Consider the following 13,669-nt stretch of genomic DNA (forward strand, 5'->3'; position numbering starts at 1 on the left):
AATGTAAATAATTATTGGATAAAGTTTTACATAAGCATACATCAAGGCCGCAACAACTTTAATATCGGGGAATTAGGTCGATTGAGTTAAAAATAGCGCATGACAGAGGATGTAAACAGAGTCACTATCGAGAACGACATATGATGCGCTTAGCACTGTGAATGGGATTATCGGTGAACGACTTATGACGCGCTTAGCGGCTAAAGGGTTAATTATTTTCATTATTTTCTAAGTGATATGGCCCACAGTGTTATAACCAAGATGGACACCCGTTTGACATTGTAATTTTAAGTGTATAATATGAATAATGAAGAACATGGCCATGATAATGAGCCAAAATAAAGGACCTGTTTTTGCATATTTGTACATATATACCGCCTAAAAAATATAACAATTAAGCATCAAACCCTCCTTTTTTTCCATTAACTTTAAAGCAGAAAGAAATATATACCTTGGCTATTTTGCCAACAATGGTGGACTTTTGCGGTGATTCAATAGCATCCTGTAATGAGCGTTTCCATCCAGTGGCTGGTTCCTCCTCAGGAAGTAAGATCTTGTGTTCTGGGTAACAACCTACTTCAACAGGTGCAGCATATCCAATACTGCTTCCACTGACACACCAGCAACTGTCTCCTTTCTTTACAAGGCTTGAGAATTTGTAGGTCATCCCAACACGGGCCATGGTGAATTTGTGTCTCTGATAGACCCTGATGTGCAACAGCTCATCTTGACGTGCGCAAACGATGTTAAAGTATGCCATTTGGGTTGCGCCACTTTTGTCAGTGATGAGTTCCTTTGATTTATTAAGCACCTTCATAGTCACTGTGCGTTTCTCTTGAGCAGCCTTTAATCAAAAGTGTGCAGAGGGAAATTAGCTCTTTACATCAAGGTTGTAAAATTTGTATAATTAATATAAAAGTAAAGACTGTTCTGAAGGACACAGCTTTACCAATTTGCTAAGTATGAATGTGGTATTTTTTCCAGCATGAATTCTTATTAGAAAATGTACATCGTTTTCAGTAACATCATTTTTAAGAATAACTGTTTTGTACACACTCCAAAAAACACTTTTTTCATTATGATTTAATTAAGCAAACAAAAATGTATTTATAAATATTTAAAGCATTTATGCTGTTCACCTTTTGCAAATGATTGCAATGCCATCCCCAAACTATGAAGTCAAACAATGTATCGAAAGCAATACAATAAATGAAATCAATAAGTTAAAAAACAATAAGAAATGGTTACTCTATGAAGAAACCTAGTACATGTGTTTAGTGTTATGCTCTTTACTCTAGATTATTCATATTCGTATTATCAACTTGTTGAAAGTTGTTTTGACTGGGAAACTGAGTCCTAGAAATTGCGCAAACAATACAAACATTGAGAAATTGTTCCCGAACAGAGCATATTAGGGCATGGCATATTAAAAAATCATGGAGTAAATGTAAATGTAAAAATGTTTGTTTTATTGTAAGTTTAGGCATATAAGGGCACAATGCCATTTCTAAAATTGCACAGCATAAAACACACAAAAATGATTTCAGGTGATAGTTTAGTTTCTGTAGCTATCATAGGTTCAGTGAGTTTTTTATAGGTTTTGGCAAGTCCGATTATCCTTTCTACATGTACTCATTTACTCGCTATTTTCCGATACCATGTCACGGTTTCATTTCACATTTTATTTTTTCTTAAAAAATGATTGGATGTTAATATATAAATAATTTGGTGCAAAAATGTCCTGCACATTAAAACCTTTGTCGGCCATTATGCTGTCTTTTTTATCACATATCTTAGTTAAAGAGCTACGCTTCATTATCTTTCGGTCTCTTGTTGAGCCTCCGTATGATGGTGACACATATGATACCAGTTACCCTGGTGTAGTTCCAATCAGCACTTTAACAGTGTTGCTGTTTTTATATGTAGAAATTGTAGCTTGCTGTGCTGTTGGATTTTTAGTTTTTTTTATTTGACATTCTGTACCGTCTTCTATTATATGAGTGTTCGGGTAGTTTCCCCTAAAACTGCTTGGAAGTGCCTTACAAGTTCTTGGCTCAGCCAGATGTTGAGTTCTCTCCACTGTTTCTCCATGAAAAGAACCCATGTAATAAATATGTTTGCAATAACACTTTTAGCAACACTAAACATTCTAGAAAGTTCAAAGCTCGTTGTGTGTCTCCCTAGTTTCATTAAAACGAATTAAGAATTGGTCAGGCACAGTCAAACTTAAAACAGAGTGATATATATAATTCAAATGATATGCTGCTGGTCCCGGTGTATTCAAAATAAACATAAAATAGTTTTCAAGTCCAGAATAAAAAAACGCTGGTTGTTTTGGTGTCTGAACCACTTCATCTACATATGTATCACTCTCACATATGATTTGGGTATATGGAGTGGGTCATTGTAGCCAGAGGAGATATATCAATTTTTATATCATGAATAAAAAAAAAATGCAAAAGCAAATTAATTATCAAATCTCACCAAAATACATCTCCGTGTGATAATCTTCTCCTGTGAAATGGTTCTCGCAGATGTACAAGTATTGCAAAGGAGACCAGATTTCGAACTTCAATTGTTCCCTTTTGATTACATGCACCCATGCATCTTGCGAGTAATGTTCTTTAGAAACTTATGACGTCTTTTTCTCGAACAAAATGGTACAGCACCAGTTGTTTGAGGCATGATGTATTCTTTCAATGTCTGTCAAACACATGGGCAAACAACAATGGTGTGGGTAGAATGATAAAGGACCTACTGGACAATAGCACCACCTTTAGTGTGATTTAACCTTTAACCCTTACACTGCTAATAATTTTTATATACTTAACATAGAGATACTGCATTAATCTCAGAAATAATTATTTATATAGGTGTACTGTTTGAGACTAAGAGTTGAATTTAATAAACAGTATAAAAGTTGTATGAATTTTGTTGTTAAATGTTTTCCCAATTCAATTTTGTTCTTTAATTCGAAATTGTGTCGTGATTTAACCTGCTCAGGTTAATGTGATTTTTTTTTATTTACTTACAAATCAATGTTTACAATTTAAGAATAAGAGTAAATGTGGGGATAAACAAAAGTCTTTGGCCCATTTAAGTCTACAATCACAAGTGATCGTATACTTAAGAAATCTTAAGTCGCCTTTTGTATGATTATGCCAGGACTTTGGAATGGATCGGTCGACTTAAACACATAAAAAGTATGGCGGAGTTCAAGTACATACTCTACTGCTTTTGATCCTTAAGTTGACTACCAGGATCCGACATTGGCGACTTTATAAAGTACATAAAAGTATGGATCACCATGAGTCGACTTACCGTCATCCTTGATCATCAAGGGTAGACTTAAGACAGATAGGTTTTACAGGATAGATCATCACCAGTCTACTTAAGTTATTTTGATCACTCCGGAGTAGACTTAGGGTCGACTTTAGGATCACGCTGTAGTGAACTTAATGGATAATGTTAGCGTTTTCACAAAGTTTGTTCACTGTGTTCATTTTAAAGGTGTTCGTGATAGTGTTTGAAGTAATTTTAGTTCAAAATATATAGCTGTGTAAAGCATTTAACATTTGTACATTATCACACATGAATTTTCACCATTTGACTAGTCGACTTAGTTCTAAGATAGTAAAAAGCTTCTAGTTTAAGATAGAGCTCTTCTAGTATGTGTATTATTCTAATATAAGTAAGCTAACTTATATAAGAAGGATACATGCTAGAAGGTTACTATCTTGCACTAGAAGCTTTTTTTTGGACTATCCTTCTAAGATAGCAAGCTTCTGGTAAGTTTGAATCTAAGATAATAAGCTTCTAGCAAGCTTCTGGTATGTATGAATATAAGATAATAAGCTTCTAGCAAGTTTCCGGTATGTATGAATATAAGATAATAAGCTTCTAGCAAGCTTCTGGTATGTATGAATATAAGCTTCTAGCAAGTGTATTACTGTATTAGAAGGACACGGACTGTATTAGAAGGACACGGACTGTATTAGAAGGACACATACTCGAAGATGACTGTATTAGAAGGACACGTACTGTATTAGAAGGACACGGACTTGAAGCTGACTGTATTAGAAGGACACGTACTGTATTAGAAGGACACATACTCGAAGCTGACTGTATTAGAAGGACACGTACTTAAAGCCTACTATCTTGGGACACTTGCTATCTTAGAACTTTTTGAAAATATTTCTTAAGTCTACGATCAAGTGTATTAAGTCTACAATTACACTGACATACTTTGAAAATATTTCTTAAGTCGACGATCACATTAGCTTAAGTAGACAATCACAAAGTAATACTTTGAAAGTATTTCTTAAGTAGACGATCACAGTTGCTTAAGTAGAATAATGATAAAGTATAATTGAATGTCTGTACCGTTGAACTTGTCACTGCGAGAAGCCAATACCGCCTTTGTTCATTAAGACGCCTTTTTTGCGAGGTTGATTATGAATGGTTAATGATTTAATAAGACAATAACACATAAACAGATTTGTTAATGATTTATATAACAAAATATCACAAGAACAGAATCACAGGCACTGGTTTCCTAACATCAGACACTGAATAAAAAACAAAAAATATTTACAATGAATTAAAAACACACAGACACTCAGACAAGACAATACTAACATAAGACACTGAATAAAAACAACAACAATTATTTACAATGGATGAAAATGCCGCTAACTTAGTCGGAATGAATAAGATAAATTTAAAAACAACAACAATTAGTTACAATGAATGAAAATGCCGCTACTTAGTCGGAATAAATAAAATAAATTAAAAAACAACACTTAAACAAACATGAAAACGATTAAATGTTACAATAAAGGGCACAGACACTGAATAAAGGCACTGAATACATAGTGTTCGTATGGCGGAGTTCCAAATGTTACAATAAAGGGCACAGACACTGAATAAAGGCACTGAATACACTGTTTGTATGGAGGAGTTCCAATAACCTATTCCCTTTCCCCAGGTGACTTTGTATACAGGAGGTGTGCTTCCTGAAATAGAATGGAATATGTATTATTGATAGGTACACGTCTTTCATTGAATGGCTTTATGAAAGAAATGATAACAAGGCAATTAATGTAATTATTTTATGACTACCTTGTACGCCTGATGGATCTTGGCAAGAACTTCTTGCCGCGCCTCCCTCCTTTTGCTCTTATTGTACACGTTGTTGGCTGTTTCGACACAATATGCCATATGAGCGGCCAGGGCGGTTTGCTCTTCACGAGCCGGACCCATCTCCCTGTGCGTGGTCACGGCCAACTTCTGACCGAGGTTGGCCGTTAGCCGTGGGACCTTCTCCCACCCCTCCTCCATGCCATGTCTGGCTCAGTTGGCCCCGACCAAGTTACTCATGTTCTGAAAAATTTAATTGCACATTTTCAACAACAGATATAGACATATAATAGAACAATATTATCGCTTAAGTAGACGTTCACAGATATATAAAGTCTTAAGTCGACGATTTTTCTGACTAAGTTTACAATCACGCCTTAAGTCTACGATCAGATATCTGAACACTTACACTCTGCTGGATCGGCGCCCCTTTCTCTGTAGTAAAGAGCAAGTCTTTTTCATTTTCCCTCTAGGGGAGCCTTGCGAAGAGCTGGAGGCTCTCAAGCCGCTCGGCCGAAACCTCTACCGGGCATCGCTTCCCACTGGCCGCCTCCTTGTGCTGGATGACCTAAAATAGAGCAAATGGTTAATGAAATCAAATCAAGTTAAAATTCAAGATTCACAGGTACAAATTTAGTACATCAAAGGTAATGCAAAATATACTCACAAACATCTCCGCCTCTTCGTCGCCAGCTCTTGCCTGCAACACGGCCGACCTCGTGAGGTGGTAGAGGTCCCCTGCCCTCTTGAAATTCTCTAGGAGGAGAGACACCATTAAGGTGCCCTTAACCTCCAAGAACTCTGAGCGTGCCAAAGGCTCCTCAAATTGAAAAAAACAATGCCAATGAGCTTCAGAACTCACTTCGGAACCAAAGTGTCTGTAATAATTGACTGCTTTGAAGTGTTCATGGAAAGGCCTTCAAATCTAAAAGCACGTGCAGAGACCTGGTCAAATTATAAGCACAGCCACACTGCTAAGTACTTAATAGGCATAGCGCCTCAGGGTGTCATTTCCTTTATTTCAAATGGTTATGGCGGCCGAGCAAGTGACAAAACCATCACTGAAAACTCTGGAATACTCGACAAACTTGTTCCCGGAGACCTCATTTTGGCTGACAGGGGCTTTGACATCCAGGAAAGTGTGGGAACGATGTGTGCCCAAGTGTACATTCCGGCATTTACTAAAGGTAAAGCCCAACTTGGTGCCTTGGATGTGGAGAAGACACGGAGGATTGCGAACAGTCGGATCCATGTAGAAAGAGTTATTGGACTTGTTCGCCAAAAGTACCAGATCCTGTCTTCTAAAGTACCCCACGACTACCTCCAGACAGATGAAGACAAGACACTTGCACTGGATAAAATAGTTCATGTCTGTTGTGCACTCACCAATATGTGTAACTCTGTTGTACCATTCAACTAATGTCTTACTGCCAGCGCATTGAAATCATGACTTTTGTCACTTCCATTGTGGTTGCAAACCTAAGGTTTTTCATGCTTTAATGTTGCTTTAAATAATGTATGACAATGTGCTGCATAGGTAATCAAATTATTTATATATGTCTGATAATGTGCTTGTTTCATCAAGTGCCTTTTTCATAAGTTAAAACAACTGCTGTGTAATGTAGTGTATATATTGTATATAGCTCTGCAATGTGCTCTTTTTTATTACTTCTTATTTAAAGGTTAAATTTTCATAAATTTATTTTATTCTCTTTTTTCAGTTTGAAATAAGTTTTTAATCTATAATAAGTTATTTGATGAAATCATTTTTATCACTAGTTTTTTTTAACAATTGGTGTATTTTTCATATCTAAACAGTTGTTACCAATAGGGCTCTTATTTAAAAAAAATGTTTTATTATTATTAATGAAAGCAATTTGTTCATTTTTCAAGAAATATCAGATTTTGCAATATATGACCATAGAGAACATGGAACTAGTCCCTTAATGCGCTCATGTCCATAACATTATTTTCTTAGAAACAAATAAATGTAATGAAAATATCATTTAACTTTGGTTCAATACATATCCCCATTAGCATTTTATTTCAGTAATGTTCAAGGTTTTAACTAAATGTGTTGGTCATAACTTAATTATTAAATAAAAATTCATTTTAACTAGATTCTTCGAAGTCTTCATAGAAAGTTTCTCCCAGGTTGACATCATCATCATCATCAACACCAGCAGCAGCATCATCATCATCATCCCTTTATCACTGTACACATCATCATCAACACCATCAACAACAACACCATCATCATCATCACCACCAACACCATCATCTACATCATCATAATGTACAGAAGACAATATCATAATTGGTTGACATTTATTTCACATGATTTTTACCTATGTTTTCATTTTCATCATCACCAATAACACCCCAACAATATGTCAAAACAAGCCATAAAATGAAAACAAAATTGAATGCAACATGGCAAGCACATATGTTGAATGCAAATTGCAACACACAATCTGTCCCTTATAAATACTGTCTTCTTGTCTAATATCACTTTAATACTGTACACATCATCATTCATTCATCGTTCATTCATTCATCATCATCATACAACAGCAACAACAAGAACCACTACCATCATCATCATCAATCATCATCATCATCATCAATCATAATGCAAGTACATGTTTTAAGTACCGCAAATTACAACACACAACAGTCTGTCCTTCATAAATACTGTCTTCTTGTCAATTTTTCATTATGAATGCTTAGTTTTTTTCCGTTTCAAATTTCTTAATTTTCTACAGTCTGGACAAAACCACTGTCCTTTCGGTACAGATTTCACACCAACACAGTTGAAATGAAACCATTCATAGCGGCATTCATTGCTGTCACACGCTACCATTTCCCCATATTCCACATCCCTACAATAACAAAATAGTTCTGTCTGAGGTGAATCCTCACTTGAGCTCTTTTTCTTGCCGCCTTCCACACAGCCTTTAGTATAAAACTTCCCTACAAGTTCAGGCAAAATAGCTGTTTTGAAGATGTGCAAAGACTTTGCACAGATTTCCCCCCAAAATTTGTCATCGAAAAGCACTTCTTCAATGTGCAAGTCCTGAAGAGTCCAAACAACAAAGAAAGCTCTTTCAAGCTTACACACACCCAGTTGTGTTTGCACCTGGTAGTAATATTGATGCGAATTCGACAAGCACATCTTACCATCCTGGTCTTTCTGAAGACAGAAGTTTTTGTCAACTACATCTTTAACAAGACAGTCTTTGGCACAAAATGGACATTTGACTTCCACTGTGCTGGTGCCACAGCAGTCACATGACATCATTGCATCAGGAGATGCACCTATGTGTGGATGTTCAGACGATATTATGAAGCCAGAAGGTCTTATCCTTACATTCTGGTGCTGCTTGCTTATTTGTGCAGTGAATGCCTCAATTGCCTTCTTCTCATGGGTACATCCCCATTTTGTTGTTATTACACTAATCTTGTTGCCTTCTGGGTAGCATATATTGGACACAAGACTTAAAGCTGGCTTGCAAGGATCTGTGTGGCACACAGCTTTCATTCTGGACGCAGTCATCCTTCCTGAACGGAACCTTCACGAGTGATTGCCTCAACATGGGTAGCTTGAGCAGGTGACACACTAACCTCAAGATCACTACACTTAGCAAGGAGCTCATTGTACTCAAGGTCATATGCACTTTCTTCCCTAAGTTCTGTAAGAATCTTTGGCAGTTCACACTGTAAAATCTCTGGCACATAATTGTCTGGGAATTCTGGCAGCAGTGACAATATCGCTGGATTTGACTTTGACTGGGCTAGATTTTGGAAAAAAGCCTGCACTCTGTCAGCTGAAGGTGGATTTTTCATTTTTCTTGTGCTGAGCTGTGGCTGTGTGGCAGATTCCTGGCTAATATCAACAGATGTATCAAACTTTCTCTTCAGTGTAGCAGCACTGGTAAAATCGATCTCTTTCAGCTGTGCATAAGACACGTGATTGAATGTACGTGGTAACTTCCACTAAGCAGGCACCTCTGTCACAGTACGACTCTCGCGTAGCTTAACAACTGCTTCAATGCAGAACAACAGTGAAGCAACATGGGTGCAGGTTTCACCGAGTCCAGCCATACATGTACAATGTCCCGCTATTATAGGACCATCTCTCTCTGCGATTATCCAGGGCCGGAGTGATTTTTCATTCAGTCGCTGGGAGTGTAGAAACTGAAATATGCACAGGGTTAATGATAAATATTAAATAACGATAATTACATTTTGCTAAAATTAATATCTGATATTATAGATGAATAACTTTAAATGTTATTCTTATTTTATTACCTTGTAAACCTTCAGATATCATTTATGAAATTGTAAAAAACTGTTGTTTGTTTGATTGCCTAGTGAGGTGATTTTTATTTCATACATGTATAACACCAAGCCAAAGAAGATAATAAATATTGGATATTAAAAACTCACATTTCAAAATTTGTTAGTTTTTTTTTTTTCAATGAAATCTACGTACAGAAATAATGTATATAATTCATAACGTTTAATTCTGAAATTAACAGACCTTGGCTGTCACAACACTTTTGTCATTGATGATACAGCTGCCGACATCACTGACAAACCCTGACACGAACTGGTTGTAGGCATCAAGTCCCTTGTAACATCTCAATTCTTCCCTTGTATAAGGACTGGAGTTGAAAATCAAATAGTTAATAATGTCAATGTATGTGACAGCTGGTAGAACATTTTCATCCGTTGACCACAGAACAATGTCATAGGGGTCTTGCCCGTGAATTACGGTCAATTTGTCCACATAACGATTCTTTTCTAATGCATCTAGTCCATCTCGATACAAAAGAACATCTTCACACTCGATAGAATTCCCACTCACTTTAGAATTTGACTTTTTCTTACTCGATAACACTGGTTTTCTTTTAATCGTCGCCATTTTCTACCGGTGCGCGCACTTGTCTACCAAGATGGCGGACACCGGAAACTAGGTCACCTATCGGGAACGCTCTATTAATCGACGATCACAGTGTATTAAGTCTACAATCACAGCGATGTACTTTGAAAAATATCCTTAAGTCGACGATCACATTAGCTTAAGTATACAATCACAAAGTCATACTATGAAAATATTTAAGTTGACGATCATGTATGTTTAAGTAGACAATCACATATATTAAGTCGACGATCACGATTAAGTCTACCGCCATTATTTTTTTTTTGATAAGATATTGTACTCACTCTCTGGACACAGATGTCCTTCTTGAGAGAGGATCCTACTGCCTTGACCTTTTGGAGGCCGTGACCACCGTCTCCTAGTGGGTGACACCGACCTTCGGAAGGAGGTCCGCCTCCCCGGCGAGGAATGTAATAAAAGATGTCACATGGCCCAGATACAGTTTTGCAGAGACAGGTTGGATGCTGAAATAAGAAATTACGATGTATACATGATCTTTGGGACATAAAACAAATTACGTGTAATATGATGTGTACAGCATATACATGATATGAAAACTTACGTCTTCTTTTCTAGTAGCTCATCAACAGCTCAACCGCTCCGACCCAGCTGGCGAAGATCCCGGACAATGGTGTCTCACCATATTCTGGAGTTTTGTTACATCTTCCTTTAGCATGTCCGTCATTTCATAAAGTTTATAAAGTTTTCGTTGATGTAAGGATATTTGATATTGAATGTCATTGTGTTCTTTTTCATCATCAGTTCTGCTTGTTCTCATTAATTTCTCAGGTTTAGCTCTACAAACTTTGGCACAGTTGGCATGACTTTTCACTTCTGTTTTTTCCACATTCACAATTTCCACAGTCTGAGTCATTTGAGATTTTTCAGGACTCTTCTTGACTCCATTCACAGCTGTTACAGTCCAACTATCACAATGAAATTCTGTCACAGTTTTGTACTTAGCTACTTTCTTCTTCTTGTCAATTATTTTCTGAGTTTCAATTATTCTGTTGATACGCGTTTTAACTGTATTTACATTTTGAAGTTTGAGACCAGGTTGTAAGGAACATATCCACCCAACTCTTTTTGCATTAGTCTGTTTGTTTTTCATTGCATACTTGTGAACCTTGACCACTACACCTTGTTTAAGTTTCCCATCTGGTAGCGCATTCAGACGGTTAAGGTCCAAGTCTTTGGTTGTGAGATTGATGTCCTCACAGAACGGTCCATGATGATCCATCAATATTGACCGATGCTGTTCCAAAGGGTCCATTGTGACTGTTTGCTGCCGTCCTGGAATTCTTAAAGAATGTATATCTATTTTATTCATGTCACATTTCATATAAATAAATGAAGAATTGTTCTATTGGATGATACAATACTGCTCTATACTTTCTATAAATGTTGTCGACAAAATGAAAAAGCAAATTTCCCAAAAAGAGTAAAATTCCTATCCGAATTTTTATATCTGAAATGCGTACAAGTTGTCAATGTCGAAAATAAATTTGCAGCATGAATTTTCATATATTCCATAAAAATAGTTGTTCATTTGATATAGATTCACTACAGACATAACAAACTTTATTTAACACATTGCAGTCGTTCATTTAACACACTTTATGAGTATTTTTTAGATTTATTTATTTTTTGTTCGGGATTTTTATTTAGGGCATATAACTTTAATGGGCATTTCGTAATAACTATTACATATAAAGGCATCATATTTGTTGTTTTCAGTACTGGATAGGATATAGATTGGTTACTTCATCATATAACATACTTTAAGTACCGTAGATGACTGGGTATAAGATGATAGGGGGTACTAAAGATCTTTTCTGGTCGTCCCCAGCGACTTACAAACCGCTGTAAAGCACATATAAAAGAGTCTGTGTCAAGACTGTGGGCAATTTCTATATGCACTGCCCTGGTTTTCAAGCAAGTGAATAAGCACCCATACCTTTTGAGATGTTTTCTACCAGACTTTGCTTATGTCAGCATTTTCTAGACGCTCGCCGACTCTCAGTAGACCATCTGTGTACACTGGGCTTAAATTTACAATCGAACATGCCTTTAAAACACGACCGTTATCTACTACATTTCTATATTCTTGTCATACGTACTCTTTTGTAGAAGCATGAGGACCGCCTTTGTAGCTCCTCGAATCTCTTTCACAGTCAAATCTCTGTTATTTGCCGCACAACCGACATTCTTCTCACTCAACAAATACTTACTTACAAGATATTTCTTGTAAGTAACCAACCTACAGAACGAAGTAATTTATGCCAGTCAGAGTATTTAACTAACAAATCATCTAATCTTGAAACGGCCTTGTTTCGCTTGCATACTAAGCACCGTCTTAAGTTCTGAGTCATCATCGTCCAGAGTTACTGGACTTGCAATTTCCGGCCAGTTCGAGTTATCCTTCTCTAGAAAATTTGGCCCATGCAGCCATGTTGCAAGTTTTTTGGCTTCGTGTGGATGTATACCTCTTGAAGCCAAGTCGGCAGGATTCATTCCCGTAGGTACGTACCCCCAATCCTCTTGAGTCGTGACGTCATGTATAGTTGCCAATCTATTTGCAACAAACGTCTTAAAACGTCTTTTCTCCTTCTGGATGTACCCTAGGACTATCATCGAATCCGTCCAAAAGAACCTATCATTAACACTCAAATCTAATTCTTTTGTCACTAACTGGTACAATTTGACAGCTAGCACTGCTGCTGCTAGCTCGAGCCTAGATATTGTCATAGCCTTTATTGGAGCTAACCTGGACTTACCTATGACGAGACTGCATTTACTGTTTCCCGTTACGTCATATATCTTCAAATATACTGCTGATCCATATGCTATCTCAGATGCATCGCTAAATATGTGCAACTCGGACTTGTTTAACTTACCCTGCTTCAGGCATCTGTCAATTCTAATATTAGAGAGTTCAGGAAGGCAATGCAACCATTCGGCCCATTTTATGGTGTCGGAGTCAGATATTTTTTCATCCCAGTGAAGCTTTTGTCGGCATGCATTCTGTAATACCAACTTTGGGATAAGAGTCACAGGTGAAACTAACCCAAGAGGATCATACAAAGAACTCACGACTGACAAAATGCCGCGTCTTGTATGGCTCTTTTCTTTCAGGCTTACATCAAACACAAACTGGTCCTTTTCTACGCACCATTGTAATCCAAGAGCACACTCCAATACAGGGTCGCTCTCAACATCAAATATCTCTCTTCAACCCAGAACACCTCTGGAGTGTCGCTGCCTATGAGTAATTCAACTTGGCTATCACTAATTCTCGGCAAAGTAATACCATTTAAATGGCTCCACTTACCTACCTCCGAGCGATCAGGAAGCAACTTCAGTGAAATAGGTAGTCGCTCTACCGACCAAACCCTATTTCAGGCAACAATCTCATTTCCATCTAAAGAACTAACTTCTAGTTTTAATTCTACACTAGTCCTCCGCTCGGCAGATTGATTTACTGTAGTAATTGTTAATTCGTGAGGAGTACCTGAAGCTCCCAACCTTTTCACTAAACTATTGCTACATAACGTAACGTTACTGCCTTCATCAAGCAAGGCGTAC

The 13,669-nt window shown here is 37.1% G+C and overlaps 2 protein-coding genes across 2 annotated transcripts; one reads left to right on the forward strand and one right to left on the reverse strand.

The window, feature by feature from the left end:
- Positions 1-5,977: 5,977 nt before the first annotated feature.
- On the forward strand, positions 5,978-6,559 carry LOC128208361 (uncharacterized). The gene has a single exon (XM_052911920.1). It carries the CDS (start codon positions 5,978-5,980, stop codon positions 6,557-6,559), a length of 582 nt encoding a protein of 193 aa, XP_052767880.1.
- Positions 6,560-9,135: 2,576 nt separating this feature from the next.
- LOC128208362 (uncharacterized) lies at positions 9,136-10,066 on the reverse strand. Its single transcript, XM_052911921.1, has 2 exons — positions 9,683-10,066; positions 9,136-9,336 (listed from the first exon to the last, which is right to left on the reverse strand). The coding sequence occupies exons 1-2, from the start codon at positions 10,064-10,066 to the stop codon at positions 9,136-9,138; spliced, it is 585 nt and encodes a 194-aa protein (XP_052767881.1).
- Between the last annotated feature and the right edge of the window lie 3,603 nt (positions 10,067-13,669).

The sequence above is a fragment of the Mya arenaria genome, chromosome 11 (assembly GCF_026914265.1).
Source record: "Mya arenaria isolate MELC-2E11 chromosome 11, ASM2691426v1".
Lineage (NCBI taxonomy): Eukaryota > Metazoa > Mollusca > Bivalvia > Myida > Myidae > Mya > Mya arenaria.

What these genes read in the sequence shown, in the direction of transcription:
- LOC128208361 (XM_052911920.1), top strand. Translation starts at nt 5,978, where the DNA reads ATGCCAATGAGCTTCAGAACTCACTTCGGAACCAAAGTGTCTGTAATA.
- LOC128208362 (XM_052911921.1), bottom strand. Translation starts at nt 10,066, where the DNA reads ATGGCGACGATTAAAAGAAAACCAGTGTTATCGAGTAAGAAAAAGTCA. An exon ending in AAAGTGTTGTGACAGCCAAG is followed by an intron (nt 9,337 to 9,682) that starts GTCTGTTAATTT and finishes TGCATATTTCAG; the next exon opens with TTTCTACACTCCCAGCGACT.